General features: G+C 54.9%; 7 protein-coding genes across 7 annotated transcripts; 5 read left to right on the forward strand and 2 right to left on the reverse strand.

Moving 5' to 3' along the window:
* Positions 1 to 26: 26 nt before the first annotated feature.
* CLUP02_15473 (transcription initiation factor IIF subunit alpha) lies at positions 27 to 2245 on the forward strand (the record flags this gene model as incomplete). The annotated part of the gene is made up of 2 exons (XM_049294397.1): positions 27 to 1427; positions 1481 to 2245. The coding sequence occupies 2 exons, from the start codon at positions 27 to 29 to the stop codon at positions 2243 to 2245; spliced, it is 2166 nt and encodes a 721-aa protein (XP_049151543.1).
* Positions 2246 to 2791: 546 nt separating this feature from the next.
* On the reverse strand, positions 2792 to 3835 carry CLUP02_15474 (uncharacterized protein; the record flags this gene model as incomplete). The annotated part of the gene is made up of 1 exon (XM_049294398.1): positions 2792 to 3835. One exon carries the CDS (start codon positions 3833 to 3835, stop codon positions 2792 to 2794), a length of 1044 nt encoding a protein of 347 aa, XP_049151544.1.
* A 653-nt stretch (positions 3836 to 4488) lies between these two features.
* Positions 4489 to 6807, forward strand: CLUP02_15475 (TRAPP complex protein TRS85; the record flags this gene model as incomplete). Its single annotated transcript, XM_049294399.1, has 1 exon — positions 4489 to 6807. The coding sequence occupies one exon, from the start codon at positions 4489 to 4491 to the stop codon at positions 6805 to 6807; it is 2319 nt and encodes a 772-aa protein (XP_049151545.1).
* A 436-nt stretch (positions 6808 to 7243) lies between these two features.
* CLUP02_15476 (Snf7 family protein) lies at positions 7244 to 9092 on the forward strand (the record flags this gene model as incomplete). Its single annotated transcript, XM_049294400.1, has 2 exons — positions 7244 to 7629; positions 7712 to 9092. 2 exons carry the CDS (start codon positions 7244 to 7246, stop codon positions 9090 to 9092), a joined length of 1767 nt encoding a protein of 588 aa, XP_049151546.1.
* Positions 9093 to 9274: 182 nt separating this feature from the next.
* Positions 9275 to 10729, reverse strand: CLUP02_15477 (DNA repair protein rad18; the record flags this gene model as incomplete). Its single annotated transcript, XM_049294401.1, has 2 exons — positions 9275 to 10131; positions 10198 to 10729. 2 exons carry the CDS (start codon positions 10727 to 10729, stop codon positions 9275 to 9277), a joined length of 1389 nt encoding a protein of 462 aa, XP_049151547.1.
* Positions 10730 to 11278: 549 nt separating this feature from the next.
* Positions 11279 to 15341, forward strand: CLUP02_15478 (uncharacterized protein; the record flags this gene model as incomplete). The annotated part of the gene is made up of 12 exons (XM_049294402.1): positions 11279 to 11332; positions 11388 to 11443; positions 11502 to 11707; positions 11762 to 11829; positions 11881 to 12619; positions 12673 to 12823; positions 13074 to 13292; positions 13382 to 13618; positions 13695 to 14902; positions 14953 to 15120; positions 15174 to 15188; positions 15250 to 15341. The coding sequence occupies 12 exons, from the start codon at positions 11279 to 11281 to the stop codon at positions 15339 to 15341; spliced, it is 3213 nt and encodes a 1070-aa protein (XP_049151548.1).
* Positions 15342 to 15807: 466 nt separating this feature from the next.
* CLUP02_15479 (uncharacterized protein) lies at positions 15808 to 17403 on the forward strand (the record flags this gene model as incomplete). The annotated part of the gene is made up of 8 exons (XM_049294403.1): positions 15808 to 15840; positions 15926 to 15986; positions 16032 to 16126; positions 16275 to 16371; positions 16476 to 16863; positions 16917 to 16975; positions 17063 to 17198; positions 17307 to 17403. 8 exons carry the CDS (start codon positions 15808 to 15810, stop codon positions 17401 to 17403), a joined length of 966 nt encoding a protein of 321 aa, XP_049151549.1.
* Between the last annotated feature and the right edge of the window lie 24 nt (positions 17404 to 17427).

Genomic DNA, 17427 nt, shown 5'->3' on the forward strand with positions numbered 1-17427 from the left:
TCGACTCTCGCGCGCCCGCTGACAGCATGAGCGCGCCGCCACCAGGTCTGCCCAACGGCCAAAACCCGAATGGCCTACCAGGACAGCCTGGACAGCCTCGTCCCCCTCCGATCAAGCGACGACCCAAAGGCGATCCCCTTGTTGCCCGCAAGCGACCTGGAGCTCCACGACCGGCTGCCTCGCGTCCCCCTCCAGGCTCGCTGCAAACCGCCTCAGGAGCCCGACCAGCTGCCGGTGGAACAGGTCACCACGGCCTTCAGCGACCCGAAACCGAGGAAGATATCAGAGCGAAGAGAGCGGCAAACGGCGGCTGGCTCGATCCCGCGCCCCAGAACGTCAGGGAATTCAAGATCGTAACGACCAAAAAAGCGTTGAAAGATGGTGTCAGACATCACGTTATGAAACTCTCTTCCGCCAAGGCCGAGCTCGAAAGGAACGGCATTGATCCCACAAACCAAGATGAATTTACCCGACCTGTCACGCTTCAACGTCGCGATCCACGACAACCGCCTCCCGGACGCGAGGTCAAGCACGAAGAGCCCGAGCCACAACCCGTTGACGAAAAGGAAGCCGAGCGTTTGGCACAGCTCAAGGCCGAACGTGAGGCTGTTCGAGCTGTGGAACTCGCTAAGAGTGCACCCAGTCTGAAAGATCCTAGTCTTGATAAAAAGCCCAAGCCCAAGGAGAAGGAAAAGGATGTCCAGTTCCACCGCCAGCCTCGGTCGGAGAAAGAGAAGAAGCAACAGGGCCTGCGATACGAGGAGGCGCTCCCTTGGCACCTAGAGGACGCAGATGGCAAGAACGTCTGGGTCGGATCATACGTCGCGCCTCTGTCCGAGACCACCGTCTGCTTTGTTGCTACTAGAGATGGCAAATTCGCGGCGATACCTTTGGAAAAGTGGTACAAATTTACTGCGAAGCCCCATTTCAATACCATGAGGCTTGAAGAAGCCGAGGCTTTGATGAGTAAAAAGACAGACATCGGCCGATGGTACATGCGTGACAAGCAAAAGAAGAGCGAGCAAGATGAATGGGAGGCGACCAGACATGCTCTGTACGGACCTGCGAGAATCAAGACAGAAAGTAGCACCTTCAGAGCTGCTTCTCGAGAAGAAAAGCAGGACCATGACGAAATTGACATGGAAGGCGACGAGTTCCAGGACGATGACGAGAATGCCGGCTTAGACGTGGACAATGACGAGGATACCAAAGAGGCTACCGATCGCATTCGCCGAGATCAAATGGGCGCCAATCTGTTTGGCGAGGCCGACGAGCGCAGAGTAGAAAAGGAGCTGAACGAAATGAGGAAAGCCGAGGAGGAGCGCCGCAAAGAGGGAAAGCGAACCACCAAGGCACTCATCAAGAGAGAAAAGGAGACTATCTACCAGTCGGATTCGAGTGGCTACGATCCTTTCGAGTCTTCATCTGTAAGATGCTCAGAGAAGCTGTCATTTTATTTTTTTACTAATCACATGCACAGAGCGACGATGATTCCGACGAGGAAAAGAAGAAGGAAGAAGAGAAGGACAAGGACAAAGATGAAGAGAACAAGGACAAGGACGGAGACTCCAAAGATAAGACTGCGTCGGGCGTTTCTTCCAAGGGTAACACTACCCCGTCTGGCCGACAGAAACATACCGATGCTCTTAAGAAGGGCAAGTCTCTGAAGCGTCCCGGCTCTCCCAACTTGTCGGAATCTAGTGGCAACGAGTCCTCTCGGAAGAAGCTGAAGAAGCATGCCGCGGCTTCTGTCCACCAGAGCCGTTCGTCTACGCCTTCAGGAGGCCTGAAGAGCCACCTCAAGGGTGCCATGAGCGACGGCGAGGCAACTGGAGGAGAGATGTCAGACGGCCAGTTGAGGAAGAAGAAGATCAAGCTCGTTGGTAGCGGAGCAAGAGGCACGCCGGTCGGCTCGAGGGCCGGTAGTCCTGTCCCGGCCGCATCCGGTATGCACATGGATCGCGCTCCTCAATTTTTGGAGTACATGCTAACGCAGTTTATAGGCTCCAAGCCCGGTTCACCAGTTCCCGAGGGATCGCCCGCGCCCCGTGGCCCCATTCAAGCTCACGAGATTGTTGACGCCCTTCCTGAGCTCCCTGGCGGTATCAGCATTGGTAACCTTATGAGAAGATTCCAGGGACGCATCGGCGATGGCCCTGGCCAGATGGATCGCAAGGAATGGATCAAGCTTGTCAAGGAGAACTGTGCCTACGGATCCGACAAGATCCTTCGTCGCAGACCTTAGGCGGGAAAGCCAATATTGTAGATTCTGCTAGCGATTGCTCCATCATTAGGATGGAATTCGTCGGCGAAGAGTCCTGCGCCGACGTGTCACCCATAAATGAGTACCTTGGATTATCTCACAAAAGTTGTATAAGTGAAATGAGCACAGCTTGTTTTTCGAGGAGGGCGTACATGGCTCGGGCGAGATTAGTCATCTTTGAAGATTTTCAATGAGAGTCGCAAACGCGAACCAGATATTCTAAGAGGAGAGAAGCACCCGAGCAAACACATCTCAGCCAATAGTAGAAGAGAGACGTCAAGCCAGCAGGACGCCTTTCGAGACCGCAATGAACATGCTCTTTGGTTGTCTTCTACGCTATGAAGTCAAGTTCTTGCTCACCGGACGAAATTATATGTCATTTTTATTTCGAAGTTCAAAATGATGTAGGCTCACATTTGAACCATCACCTTGATTGTGATTGGAACGCAAATATCATGGGATATCTAATGCTTGAATCCATCGCATTCCGGTGTCTTAACCGAACCAAATGTCGACATCCTAGCGCGATCATTCGTCCATCTGCCAGGCGTAGTCGAGCCCCTTATTCCGCTCCCTGCGATTAATCGCCCTAAACCGCTCCCCTTCAAACCCGTTACTCCTGTCGACGCCATCCCACCTGTACCCCGGCTTGATGCCATACCGGTTCGGCGGCGCAGCGCCAGGATACAACGGCCGCCTCTTCCCCTTTTTACCCTTTGCCCCTGCACCACCACCGCCGCCCGTCTTGTCGCTTAAGAACTGCGCCATGGGATCATTCCACCGCTCCTGCTCCTTGAGCTCGTTATTCATCTCCTCGTCGTCCGCCGTCCGCGCAAACGTCATGAGCTTGGCGTCCTCGAGCGCCTCCCTGCGCTTCCGCGCGTTCTCGAGCTGCACGTCGCCCTTGGGCGCCAACCTTGCCTGCCGTTCTTTCTCCTCGGCCTCGAGCGCGAGTTTGCGCGCCTCCGCGCGCTTCATGGAGACGTCGACGCGCCGGCCCGTGGCGTCGCGGTAGACCGTCTCCTCTTCCTTGCCGTGTTTTCGGAGTTTCGCGAACTCGGCTTCTTCGGCTTGCTGGCGGCGGCGGAGCTGTGCCGAGACGGCGGCGGCGGATTGCAGGCCTGCGTGTGTGCCGTCGCTCATTTTGACGACGTTGGCGGCGGCGTCGTCGTCGTCGCCTCCTCCTTCTATGACGGGCATCTCGTCGTCTGCGTTTCGTGCTGCTGCATTTTCTGCTGCTGCCGAGGCGAGGATCGCGTTTGCTGCTGCGGCGCTGTCGTCGTCTTCATTGTTGCCCGCGCCGGCGCCGCCTTGTGATTTCGAGGATGCGGCGACCGTCTTCCAATTTGATTTCTTCGTCTTCCTAAACTCTGCCGAGGTCCCTGATACGAGGGCCGGTCCTGATTCTGCGTCGTCGTCTTGTGCGGTGGAGTTGCCCCATCCGTTGTCGTCGTCGTCTGCGATGATGAGGCCTTGGGTCTCGGTGGGTTGTTTGCGCTTGCGCTTCTTGGTGGGTTTCGGATCTGCTACTAAGTAGTTCTTTGCAAGATATGATGAGAGGTCGGAAGGCATTGTCGGATATGGCCTGTGCAGGCACGGGAAGGTTGGAAATGGGGTTGGTTTTGGGTGGTTTTGGTGGTAATGAGAAGAGCCATGATACTTCAAGATATCACAGGTAAGCTAAGACTGAGGTATCGACGTCGATGCACATCGAAAAGATGCACGGACCTTGATGGACCAGAACCAGAAAAGCAGGGGCCGCGGACCGACAAGGGTCCCCCCACTCTCCCTCGTCCCTTCCACGAATGGACGTGCATGTGACGGGGCGCTAGTTACTTATCGGAGGGTTGAGTGGTCTCTCTCTTGCGCGAACCTGACAATGACGGCTTCTGGCTTGTAATTAGGCCAGCTGCAGTGTACAGCACAACTGTGGCATCGTCGCGGAGCCAGGCTTTGTACGCCATCTTTTTCTCTCCTGCTTCACACTTTCCATGTTTGCTGACCCCTTCTCAAAAGTTTTAGACTGCGCCGAACATTCGTTCATTTCTGCGATCCACCGCCGAGCCCCCTACTAATTACGACGCCAAAAGCCATCCGGCGGAGTTACGAATGCTCCAATACCACCGAACGTCCGATATATAAGCCACTGGCTTCTACTCATCTGACAAGATCAAGGCACAGGGTATCGGTCATTCCCGACTGATACGCCTCACGCAGCCTTGGTCATGCAGTCCCCGGACAATGAGGCCTCGCCAATCGAGTCGCTCCCCGCCATGCCCATGGCCGCCTCGACTGGAAGACCGCCCAAGAGGCAGTCTGTTCCCGAAGGCCACCCGCTGGCACAATCCGAGGTCACGTTACCATACCGAAGATCCAACCCCTCTGTCGCGCCGCTCTTCGCTTCTACTTTGACGCCTCCCGGATCACGCTCAGGGTCTCCTATGGGACGAGGCTCCCCGGCTCGAAGCACAATGTCCGGCTCTGTCTTTGGCGGACCAGCAGCTCGCTCGCTCATCGAGAATGCTTCCGACAGCCCCGGCGATCCGCGTAACTTGATCATGAAAGCCTATGTCCCCCATGTTGCGATTTACGCCTCGCCAGATACCGAGGAGCTCGCGACCGACAAGGGTTTCAAGAACGGATTGTGGGAGCTTCTGCGCCCTTTCGGAGAACAGGTGCAGGGCAAGGTCACCATCAGAGACAGCAACGGTGCGAGTAAATCATGGGAGGACTACTCGGTTCGGTTCACCAAGTTTGGAGACAACATCGAGCACCCTGGTTCGAACGCTTCGCAAGGCACGCAATCTGCGGCGACCAACGGACAAGCCGGATCTGTCTCAAAATCGAAGAGCCACTACGACGACGTTGAAGCGGTGGTGGACAGCCATCTGTCTTACGCTGAAGAGTCATTCCTCAACACCCCGCACCACGGATTGACGAGACAGGGCCTGGACGTGGAGGCTACTTCCCCATACTACTCATTATACCTGCGGAGACTCTTATCGGGCATACCCGTGTCACCTCACGAGACCTTTGCGCATCCAGTGGCCTGCGTGATTGCCATCAGCTCGCGGAGTCCATCACCGATAGAAGATCTACGCAAACTTTACAATGACACGAGCACTGGGGAGAAGAGACTGCCAGTGTGGGTAGACGGAGACTATCTTCGATACTACGTGTTGGTTCACGATGAAGAGCGCGACGACGTCACCCGTTCACTGGCCTTATTCGACCAAATGAAGCGTCATCTCGGCCTACACTGCCATTTGCTGCGGTTGAGAAGCACGCAGAGCGCAGAGACCGATGACGATAGCATACCTCTGCCGCGGAGCGATTGGATGTCGGCAGCCGAAGAACTGAAGGACATCCGAAACAGCGAGGAACGAGAAGACTTTGAGGACCCGACAAGATACATCTTCGAGTCGGATGCCACGGCGATTCGCACCTTTGTGAGAGAGATGGTTACGCAGTCTATCATACCTACCATGGAGCGCCATGTGTCGCTGTGGAACGATCAAGTCGCATCTCGTAGAAGAGGAATTACGGGAAGGTTCATGAATCTGTCGCGGAAATGGGGAGGCTTCGGCAGTAGCTCAAGGAATTCCGTCGTGGGAGGTAGCGGGTCATCAAGCGCTTATGACGCGCTCGGATTCTACCGACCAGACGCTTCAGAAGCCATCATGCGAAAGCTAGCCGACTTCGCCTTCATGCTCCGGGACTGGAAACTAGCGCACTCAACATATGATCTCCTAAGGTCCGACTTTAGCGACGCAAAGGCCTGGAAGTACCACGCGGCAGCCAACGAGATGGCCGCCGCCAGTCTCCTTATCATGCCGCAAAATCTGCCTTCCAAATCCCGCGCCGAAACGATCGACCAGATGTTGGAAGCCGCCTTCTACTCTTACTACACACGTTGCAGCTCCCCTTTTGGGGCACTGAGATCATTGACGCTCGGAATCGAGCTTCTGCGGCTTAGGGGCGGCAGTAGCGTCGACGACGCTGTGAGATGGGGCATCCGCCTCCTCGACTCCAAGATCCTCGGCCCCGTCGGCGATGCTCTCATGAAGGAGCGACTCGCCGTCTGCTACGTCTCAAAACCGGGCGTCGGCTCAGGCTCGTGGGGCCACCGGAAAAGAAAGTCGGCCATGTGGTGTATCCTCGGCGGCGAGGCCTGGGACCTGCAACAGAAGTACATACAGTCCCAGCGGTGTCTCAATGAAGCCTCGCGGATCTACTCGGAGCTTCCGCACGAAAATGGCGTCTCCAAATTCAGCCTTGCCAACGAATTCGTGGCTGGCCTACAGCATCAGCTCGATGAGAAGCTCGACGTGGACGATGGAAATGGAGGCGACGAGTCCCCATCACAAGACGTGGAGGAAGTCCTCGTTGAAGAGAGTGAGACTATGGATTTCAGGTCAAGAAGAACTAGCATGATGGGTCGTGGAGGAGCACCTGTCGCAAGCCTTGAGACTGCGCCGTTGCATGAGGTTGTGTCACCCGTCAAAGAGAAGGGTGACGGATCGGTGCAAGACGAGTTTGGCTAACACGACTTGGATCGGTAGGAGTGGCGGAGGTGCAGCGATGGGCGAATGAAGTGATTAGTAGATGCGTTTACGAAGCGGATTAATAGCATTTACAACCACTGTCGCTGCCTCTTTTCAGTATTGTTATCCTTGCACTGTGATTGTTCATTTTTTTGGTCAGGACGAATTAAGTAGAAGGCAGACAAAGTAAGGCATGCAGCCAGAAGCCATGCCTGCTCCTTCTTCGTTTGATACCCCAAATTCTCATTGAATCCAAGGTATCCGTCTTGAAGCCATCGTTCCTCCCTCTTTGCATTAACTGCCTTACTCGTAGTTAGACCTGGTGCCCAAATTTTGTATAAATGTCGTTTGGTGGCATCTTCTACGCCAAGGTAGTGCTCAGTACGTACCTGCGCTAATCCCCTGCACTTGTCACTGGGGACCCTTGGACCCAGCAATGATCTCACCGGCAACCGATAGGAGAAAGACTGCTGAACCCACGCCGATAAGGCAGCTTCCCCCACTGTCCCGCCAAACCAACTGCTTCTCTCCTACTTCGTTTGAGCTCGATGGGAAGTTTCTAGGCCTTGCGGAGCACGACAGTTCCATTTTGAACCTATTCCTGATTGCCTTTTCTTTTGCTCGTTCGAAGTTTACTTTCTCCCCCTCGTCACTGGGACCTTTTGAGGAGATCCCCCCTCCAGCCGACCCAAGGTCGAAACGCAGCTACATTCGACATTCGACAGAACCTATTGTGAAGTCTCTCGACAGACCCCGACGTCACTCGGCCAATATGGGAGAGCTCGCCGACTTTCTCGTCGAAAGAGACCAAAACTTTCGCAAGTTCGTGTTTCTCTCACTCGCTCACTCATATCATCCCCCAAGCTCCGAGTCCAGCCGTATACTAATGCCTTTGCCTGCGCAGGGCCCGTTTGCCAGCTCTCTACTCCGACTTCCGGCCCCAACGAACCCTGAACCCAGATGGCTTCCAAGCCAACGTCAGCGCCTGGCGCCAAGCCCTCGCTCGCGCAGCGTGGGAAGGCCGCATCGCCTCGCAGCTCTCGGCGCCGAACCTGTTGGTAGTCAACGTCGACGAGCAGCTCGTGCGGTCCCTCGAGAGTAAACAGTTTGGCCGTCCGCTCGCGCTCGGCACCGTCGTCAGGGAGGCCGTCGCCGACAAGGACCTGTACCCGCTCGACGAGTTCACAAAGGCCAAGGAGAGCATCTATGCGGGTAAGACGTGGGCGCAGGTGCCGTGGAGCGTGGTCTCGTGGGCGGCGGGACAGTTGTTTGCAGGCAAGTCTGCCTCGGGCGAGGATAGGGTTCCGCAGGGGCGGTTTGTGGTGTTGAGGAATGTCGAGGCGACGGCGAAGAGCCTTGCGGAGAGGGTTACCTCTGCGGATTCGAGGTTCGACAGGACGTATACGAAGACGCATTTCCAAAAGACATTTGCGGATGCGCTGGTGCAGGATCGGAGGTTATCCGAGACGGACGTGGATATCTTGCTGGTCTTCCTCTCGCGGGACAAGGGGATCGTGGTCTACGACGGAAAGGTTGTCAGGATAAAGGGATCGAGCACGGACGAGGACGAGACGACGATAACGGAGGAGGACGCGGCCGTCTCGTCGCTCAAGGAACTCATCGCCGACATGAAGCAGCAGACGGCCCTCCTCACATCCCGCGTGGACGAGCTCGCGGCAACAGCCAAGGAAGCCGTCGTCAAAAAGAACAAGGTTGCCGCGCTGGCGGCGCTCAAGTCGAAAAAAATGACCGAAGCGTCGCTCGAGAAGCGCTTCGCGACGCTGAACCAGCTCGAGGACGTGGCGGCGAGGATACAAGAGGCGCGGGACAACGTCCAGCTCGTCAGCGTCATGGAGGCCAGCGCGGGCGCGCTCAAGGGGCTCAACGAGAAGGTCGGCGGCGCGGACCGGGTCGGGGACGTGGTGGACCGGTTGCGGGAGCAGATGGGCGAGGTGGACGAGGTGGGCAAGATTATCTCCGAGGCTGGTGCTGCGCCTGTGGTTGATGAGTTCGAGGTGGATGAGGAGCTTGAGGCTATGGAGCGCGAGGAGAGGGAGAAGGTTGAGGCGGCGGAGCGGGAGGAGAGGGAGGCGAGGGAGGAGAGGGAGGCTGAGGAGACGAGGAGGAGGCTCGAGGCCGAGATGGCGGATTTGAAGACGCCTGTTGCGGAGCCTGTTGCGAGGCAGGACGCCAAGTCGCCGACGGGGGAGACGGCGGAGAGTTTGGAGAGGATGGGGCTCGAGGAGAGGGAGAGAGAGCGGGAGAAGCCGATGCCTGCGCAGTGAAAGGGATGGCTGGCATCATATCACGTCGGGGTCTCGTCACGCATTTGGATTCATGAACCATGGGGTTTAGATCACGGCGTTTCTTTGCTGGGTTTTGTATTGAAGCAAAGTCTGTATATCTCACAGTCGGCAGGGTATAGTAACGAAGAAAGCGCCATGTCATGCAATTACCACGCTGAATGTCACCGCGCCTCCTGACCGCTGGGTATCTGAGGCTCTGAAAAGCCGTCCTGTAGGTAATACGTCGATGCTGGGACCTGCGGTTTGAGTGCCGGATTGTCGACCTGCATCATGGATCCCGGGGGAGCTTCGTCTACGCCGCCTTCTCTGGAGGTATCTCTCGGTTGCTCTGTCAGATCAATCACCGCCGCGTCACTCCTCTCTGAATCCAGCTTGGGAGCACCAGTCTCTGCTGAGGCAGCTCCGCCATCTTCTGACTTTGGAGTAGCTGTCTCCTTTTCCTCTTCTTCCTCGCTCTTCGGCTTGGCCTGCGCTCTGGACTTGCGCGCATTTGCGATTAGATCCTTGAACGAAGTGTCATGCTTTGCCGCCCAGGCCACGCCGTCAAATTCTTTGTCCTTGACCGCGACGCCCGGCTTCACGAACATGGCTGCCTTGGAACCCTGCGTGCGCTCCCACACGTCGAGGTCATGCAGCAGCTCCGTCCTCCGCTTCGGTCGCGCCGAGTCGCAGTTTGCGTTCCACAGCGTCACCCATTCTTTATGTCTCTTTTCTAGTTGGACGCGCCCGCCTGTGACGGAGAGGCCGAGATCCGACATCTTTTTGCGCAGGGCGACGTCTTTGAGCATGGAGTAGGCGAGGGCGGGGAGGCGTTCGGGGGCCGGATGCGATCTGCTGGGGCCGGCGCCGCGGGCGGGTGTGTTTGGTGTCGGGGTACGGCTTGCGCTTGTGCGGGCTTGGGCTGTATGTTGTCGTGGGGGTGGTTTTGAGCCGTCGCAGGTGTCGAGGTGGCGGAAGACTTGGGCTTCCTTCATGCGGGTGCTACATATGGGGCATGGGACCAGACCATCCTCGGGAGCTGGGACCGATATGTGTTAGAAGGGTGGTGAAGTGAAGCGCTTGGTAAAGAAGGGCATTGTCTTACCGAAATCTGCGTCCTCTGACTCGTTGTCCTCCTGTACTTCCTCCATCTCGTCAACCTCATCAACCTCATGTACGGGCGCGGCGGCTGGCTGTCCAGATCTAGTCCTGCTGAGCCTCGCCGAACTCCTAAGGCGCTTGGTCTCTGGCTGCTGGTCGCCGCTTTCCTCAGCCATCCTCCTCTTGGCCACACTGCCGCTGGGTTCTCGCTGGTCGTTCTGGCCCGCCGTCCTAGCAAAGTGTAGCGTATCCTTCCTGGCCTTGACAAACGAGTCGACAACCTCCTCGAGAGACCAATTACTCCTCAGCTTCAACTCTTGGTCCGAAGCCCGACAGAGAGGGCACTTGCCATCGTTGGACAAGGCGCGACGGATGCAGAGGGAGCAAAAGGTATGGCAGCATGATGTGACCATTGGTGTCTTGAAGAAGTCCTTGCAGACCTGGCATCGTAAGGAGGCTTCGACTGCTGAAAGAGCGGGGAGGGGTGTAGAGAGCCAATCTGTTGAGTCTGGGACGTCCTCGAAGTTGTCTGCCATTATGGGCGACTGGACTCGGGGATTCGTGACAGAAGTCAAGCGTGAGTAAGTATCTGTATATTCGGCGGCGATCGGTACTCTCGAGGCACAAGTCGCTTGGAAAAGACTTTGGGTGTCTGAGCTGGCGATTTGAGAAAAGACCTCGAGCAATAGTAACAAGGATGTCCAGAGGCAAAGGCTTCAGAAAGCTTCTGGAGAGGATGGGAAAGTCGCGTCGAGTGGCGCGCTCATTGGGAAAGTGTCAGGGATTTGAAGACCGGGAGGTGTAGAATTAGTGGATAACGTCACCAATCGCACTCTCCTGAATGGCCCCAGCAGGGGGGTGTGCGCAGAAAATCAATTAAGAAGAAATAGTGGGGTCGCGTCTTTGTCTTTGGCCCGACGCGTCTCCTCAGAGCAGGTAGCTCCCTCACCACCTTGTACCTTCTTCACAGGGAATCATCGTGACAACTCCCTGCAAAAGGTGTCGCCTTGTTCTTTGACCAGCTTCAATCATTTCACATTGGGCCACTTTAAGTCTTATCGGGAGAACAATCAGACAACTGCACCATGGAGGAATACAAAAAGTATCTGGCTGACCAGATCCTGAGTGAGGAGAAAATTGTAAGCTACGACATTCCCATGATGGCCGTCAAACTGGTGCTCATAAATATCCCAGGTCACATATCGAAGCCTCAGCCGGGCACTCAAGGTTCATGTTAACACAGCAAAAGGGTCAGTTCAAGGAGCTTCATTCCACTGACTAGTGCAACAGCTGCTGACCTTTTGATAGAATGCTCTATGACTTCCACCGGTCACAGAATGGGATGCGCCCTGGCACAATGCATGCAACCTACCTGATCTATGGAACCCAACCAGCACAACAAAAGGTCCAAGATGATGGCGATGTTGAAATGGCCAGCTCGCCCCCTAATGTCGAAACTTCTGAAGATGTTGTCACCCACTCCATGTCTCTTGTCCCTGGCGACCTCCTGAAGGGTAATTAGAAGTTTATTATTTCCACTGTTTTCTCACATTACTGACCTTTCTTAGACACTCTGGCCACTTACGAAGAGGTGACCTCATTCCATATCTACAGTTTGGCGAGGCATCCTACCAGGGTAAGCCTTTGTTCTCCTCCGTGTAGTGACAACCATTGACCAGTGCCCCAGGACTTGCAACTTTTAGCAGACGTTCATCAGCAAATCAAGGAGCAGTCGACGAATGAGAGTGCACCCATGGCAGAGACATACGGTACCATCACCAACCCCAATGTCCGCAAACGCACCCGCCAAGGAAGAGGACCAGTACCTACACCTGCTGCTCCAGCACCGGCGGTCAAGCCTATCAAGAAGGAGGCAGCACCTCCCGCCGTCAAGCCCGCAGCCCTTGACTCCAAGGCAGAGGTACCTGTCAAGCAAGAGACCAAGACGCAAACCACAGAGACACCCACGTCCACGGCGGCAACGAAGAAGGGAGCGGCGCCACCAGCGTTGAAGAAAAGTGGCTCGTCTGGCATTTCGGGCATGTTTGCCAAAGCCGCAGCCAAGGCTGCAAGCAAGCCGAAAGAGGTCCCGAAACCGGCACCCGTCGAGACGCCCGCACTATCTGATGATGGCGAGGATGACGATGAAGACATTCCCGCCGCAAAGGCCCCTGCCAATTCTGGAAGAAAGTCACGAAAGGACCGCGAGGCTGAGCTGAAAATGATGATGGAAGAGAGCGAGGAAGAGGAAGAGCCCGAAGAGAAGGAGGAGGACGAGCCGATGGATGAGCCATTGGAGGAGGCTCCCGAGCCAGAAGCGAAACCTGAACCAGCGGAAGTCGTTTCTAGCACAGGCGACGGTCGTCGGCGTGGCAAGCGGAGAGTCATGAAGAAGAAGCAGATCATGGACGATCAGGGCTACCTTGGTAAGTTTGGCAATACTCCCTTAAGTTTCTCAAAGCTAACAACAGTCTACTAGTCACTATCCAGGAACCTGCTTGGGAAGAGTTCTCAGAAGACGAGGCACCCCCGCCGCCCGCAAAGTTGGCCAAGACTTCATCTGCGCCAAGTTCTGGAAGCCAAGCTGCGAAGCCGAAGAAGCCTGCTCCAAAGGGACAGGGCAACATCATGTCCTTCTTTGGCAAGAAATGAATGCCGGGGAAAGATTTTGGGGGCCCATGTCAAGAGGCTTGATGGAGACTTGGCATGAAAGAAAAAGGAGAGAAACGTTGTCTACAAGATAAGCTCTAGAGTTCCACAGTAAAGCAAGCTGTCACATGCAGATATCCGCGATTTGTCCAACGATTTTGTTACCAATGGATCTCTTATTGGCTGTAACTGCGGGCAATTACTGCCTCTAGATCACAGAGGTTGAAATAGCACTGGCGTGACTAGGAGAAACAGCGCCGGCCCGGGAGCGGCACGGACGCCGGAGGTCGCCCCGCGTCACCCCGCAGTGGGCCTGAGTCGTCAAGATGCGACGCTAAAATACGCAACCCCGGTCAGAGCTCCTGCAAGGGACCACAGTGACGCTGCGGCATCCCCCAAAAAACGCAGCGGACACCTGGCTGGCAGGGAGCTCCTCGTCCTATTTTCCGCGTCAACCCAACGTCGCACATTGCTTCGTAACACGATCGCTTTTTTGTTTCTGTTGCTGGACCCTGCCACGATCTCTCTGCACTGCGAAGGGTTTCCTCAGCAATTGATACCCATGCGGACATAGACTCAAATTTTGTTCTCTTTTCCCTCCCGTGCCTCTTCCTGCCAGGCCACATTGCTTTCGCAGCCATGCCCTTACGCACAGTATTTGACCTGCTGCTACCCCTGGGTCTGCTGGTCGGCCAGACCTACGCGGCGCAAGAACCTCTGACTGGCGAGGATCGCGAAGCATGTCCCAACTATGCGCAGTATTCCACATATCCCCAGTGAGTTTGCGACTCTGGCCTTGGCCGTTCCTCTTGAGACCACGAAACAATGCTGAGAATGTGTGTGTGTCGCCAGTAAACCCCTGAGCGAAGGCCCCCTTGGCCTGCCCTACCAACGACCCGATCCACGATGCCGTACTTTCCACTCCGATGCCATTGAGCAGGTCATCAAGGATGTCACATCCAGAATGAAGGACCCCGACCTGGCCAGACTATTCGAGAACGCGTTCCCTTCCACGACAGACACCACTGTCAAGTTCCATACCGATGGGACTGATACCAGATTCGTCGATCTCAAGGGCCGCAGCCTGCGCGACGAGGGCAAATGGGAGGGGCCGCAGTCCTTCATCATTACGGGCGACATCATTGCCGAGTGGCTGCGCGACAGCACCAACCAGCTCTCACCCTACCAGGCGCTGGCCAAGAAAGATCCCGCCATCTTCAAGCTGATCCTGGGCGCCATCAACACGCAGGCCGAGTACGTCATCGAGTCGCCGTACTGCAACGCCTTCCAGCCCCCTCCGATCGCGAACCTGCAGCCGAGCCACAACGGACAGGACGACACGGTACACCCCATCTACGAGCCCTCGTTTGTGTTCGAGTGCAAGTACGAGCTGGATTCGCTGGCGCATTTCCTCGCGCTGGGCAACGACTTTTACGAGCACACCGATTCCAAGGACTTCATGACGGGCAGGTGGTTCATGGCTCTCGAGACGGTGCTCAACGTACTCGAGGAGCAGTCCCGCTCCACGTTCGGCCCGGAGACGGGCCGCTTCCAGAAGAACGAGTACACCTTCCAGCGCAAGACGGACGCGGGCACCGAGACGCTGAACCTCAAGGGCGTCGGTAACCCGCTGAACAACGGCACGGGTCTCGTGAGGTCTGCTTTCCGGCCCAGCGATGACGCCACGATCCTCGGCTTTTTTATTCCGGCGAACGCCATGATGGCCGTGGAGCTGAAGCGCACGTCCGTATTCCTCAAGGCGGCCGGCAAGGACGTCCTCGCGCAGACGGTGGACAAGTGGAGCCAGACAATTGCTGACGGCGTGTGGAATAATGGTGTGGTCAAGCACGCCAAGTACGGAGACGTCTTTGCGTACGAGGTTGACGGGTACGGTTCCTCTATTCTCATGGATGATGCGAATTACCCGTCGCTGCTGGCGCTTCCTCTCATGGGATTCTTGCCTGCGGATGATCAGACGTACAAGAACACCAGGAAGATGCTTTTGGAGAAGACTGGCAACCCTTACTACCTCGAGGGTGCTGCGTTCCACGGAATCGGAGGTGAGTTTTTTCTTGATGCGTTGGAAGTTTTGAAACTCACAACATCCCAGGACCCCACATTGGGCTCTCCAACGCCTGGCCGATGAGTCTTTTGATCCAGGCGCAGACATCCGAGAATGACCAGGAAATCACCGAGTGCCTTGACTTTGTCCTAAACTCTGCCAAGCTCGGTTTGGTTCACGAGAGTGTTGATGTCGGCCGCATTTCTGCTTATACTCGTAAGTCTCGTCGAGCCCGCTTCACCAACTATCATGCTAATCACATAATACAGGAAGCTGGTTCGCATGTAAGACACTAAAATACCTGATTTTGACGACATTGTGAGCTGTGATGCTGACTTTTGATAGGGGCCAACGGCGTCTTTGCCGAGACGATTCTCGACCTGGCTAAGAGGAAGCCTCACTTGATCTTTACTGACGCGAAGCCGTATACCATCTAAATGTGGCATTGACTTTCAGGTATGGCGAGTTGGGTATATAGACGCGACGGTTAATCAGTTGGTCATGACATGGCATGACATGACATGACATGACGTGGGAGGTGGTGACTGGCATCTATGCTGCATCAATAGAGTTATATCCCTTTTCTAAAGATAGTTGCCAGACGATTGAAGACCCGAAGAACAAAGTAGCTGCAGAAAAGCAAGAGAAAAAAAAAACAAGACCAAGAGTCGGTTTCAACCCTTCTTACTCCAGCGAAGCTAAGCTTGGCCAAATAATGAGGTCTATTCTTGGCTCTCGTCTTTCCAGCAATGTTTAGTTTTTGAGCTGATGAGTATTCTGGACGGGATTGGGGACTCTGTCCTACCCAGCCTGCACATTGTAAATATGTTCCCAGGAGGTTCGTCGCATGACGGACATGAATAAGACCAATTTAAATATATATATCTGATGCTTCTATTCAAAATGTCAGCCTCGCCCAAATCAGTTGACATGACAGTTCAATCATTCTTGAGATAAGACTTCTGAGCCAAAAGCGAAACCCGTGTATATTCTTCTTGCCGGCCATCATCTCTGTCATCAGTCCAAACCGCGTTGCATTATGCTCCTAATGCCTCTCATCCACCCTCCCGCCTCCCGGCGATGTAGAAGAGAGGTCTATAGCTAGGAGCGGCAAATGTTCCTCCAAGCTTATCGCTTGCGGGGGCCATATGAGCTCATTTGGCTCGGAAGAATCCTATTCGCGATATCTGTCGCAACTATGAGGTTTCAATATTGGAATACGGTAGGTGGAGAGGACAGTGTCCTGCTTAGTTCCTGCTAAAAACATCAATCCTATCTTCTTCCCCTCGCCGCCTACCGAAAATACGCTACTAATAAGGTAAGCTGAGAGGGCACAGCTAGGGATAGGAGGATATACTTCCAGAGTGTAGTCGGCAACTTGTCATATACCCTTGTTTTCAAGCAAGTCCTTGAACTGCGCCAGGGGGTTTGAGGCCTCAGATGACTGCGGGGCAAGGCGTTGCGAGGGTGAGAGCCGGGTCAATAAATATATTCGCCCCCAGTGTGACGATTGTTTCTTGCCTCGGAATCGCTGCACTGGCAACTTCGGATCTGCATCTGCTGTTGGGTAGCTTTCAAGGTCGTGAGTGCCCACGTACCCGTGTTGCACGTCCCGACCGTCGGCTCTGCGGATATCCAGTATAAAAGAGTATTTGACAGTGAAATTAATGGACTGGCCCGGAAACGTGTTTGGTCTTGTCCTTTTCAATCGCTCGCTGGGAAGATGGTTGTATCCGTACTTCGTGCTGGGGTAACCGTTTTCCCATGCCTAGTCATCAACCTGCTTCGTTTCAATAATTTATCAACGCCATCTCTAAGACGGTGGCTCTTTCCATCGAAGCTCATCGTCGTCAGAGTATACGTTGGAATATACGCCGTCGACAGCCAAAGCTGGCGAGCGAGGGGCGTTGGTTCGGATATATGCTTTTGCACCATCGTCGTCGTCAAAGTACACCCAGAGTGGATTCCGTGTTCAGATTAATAACTAACCCAACAATGCTCGCTCGTGGCAGAGGAAAGGGAGTCGTCTCCCAGCCGGTGGGTGGAGAATGGCGCTTGCAAGCCCAAGAACGTAACCTTGGACACGGGGAGCTTCTTATACTTTGAAGATTCAGCAGCATGTGCTGATACTCCTGGTATACAGAAGTGTCTCTATGAGCGGATTCTGAAATACTCCACAGCTTGTCGGCACTCAAGTTGACGATGTGCCAAATTGATCTTAGCACACAAAACCAATGTTCCAAATACAGAGTGTGCCATTCTCAGATGCTTGGGTTCAATAACAATGTATCATTGTGGATGGTCCGCGTGTTATTGATCTGATCGACAATACGGATGTTGTCCGAACCTAGTGTCACACATATGAAGGCTTAGAGGTAGATGAGCATTGGACGATCATGAAGACCTCGTGATATTCGAGAGTTTCTTTCTACATATATGTCCATCATCGACGAGCAAGGCCTACCTTACGTGGCCGAACGCCCCAACTCCCAAGCTTGACAAAACGAACCAAGCTCGACAACA

Source organism: Colletotrichum lupini, chromosome 8, assembly GCF_023278565.1.
Source record: "Colletotrichum lupini chromosome 8, complete sequence".
Lineage (NCBI taxonomy): Eukaryota > Fungi > Ascomycota > Sordariomycetes > Glomerellales > Glomerellaceae > Colletotrichum > Colletotrichum lupini.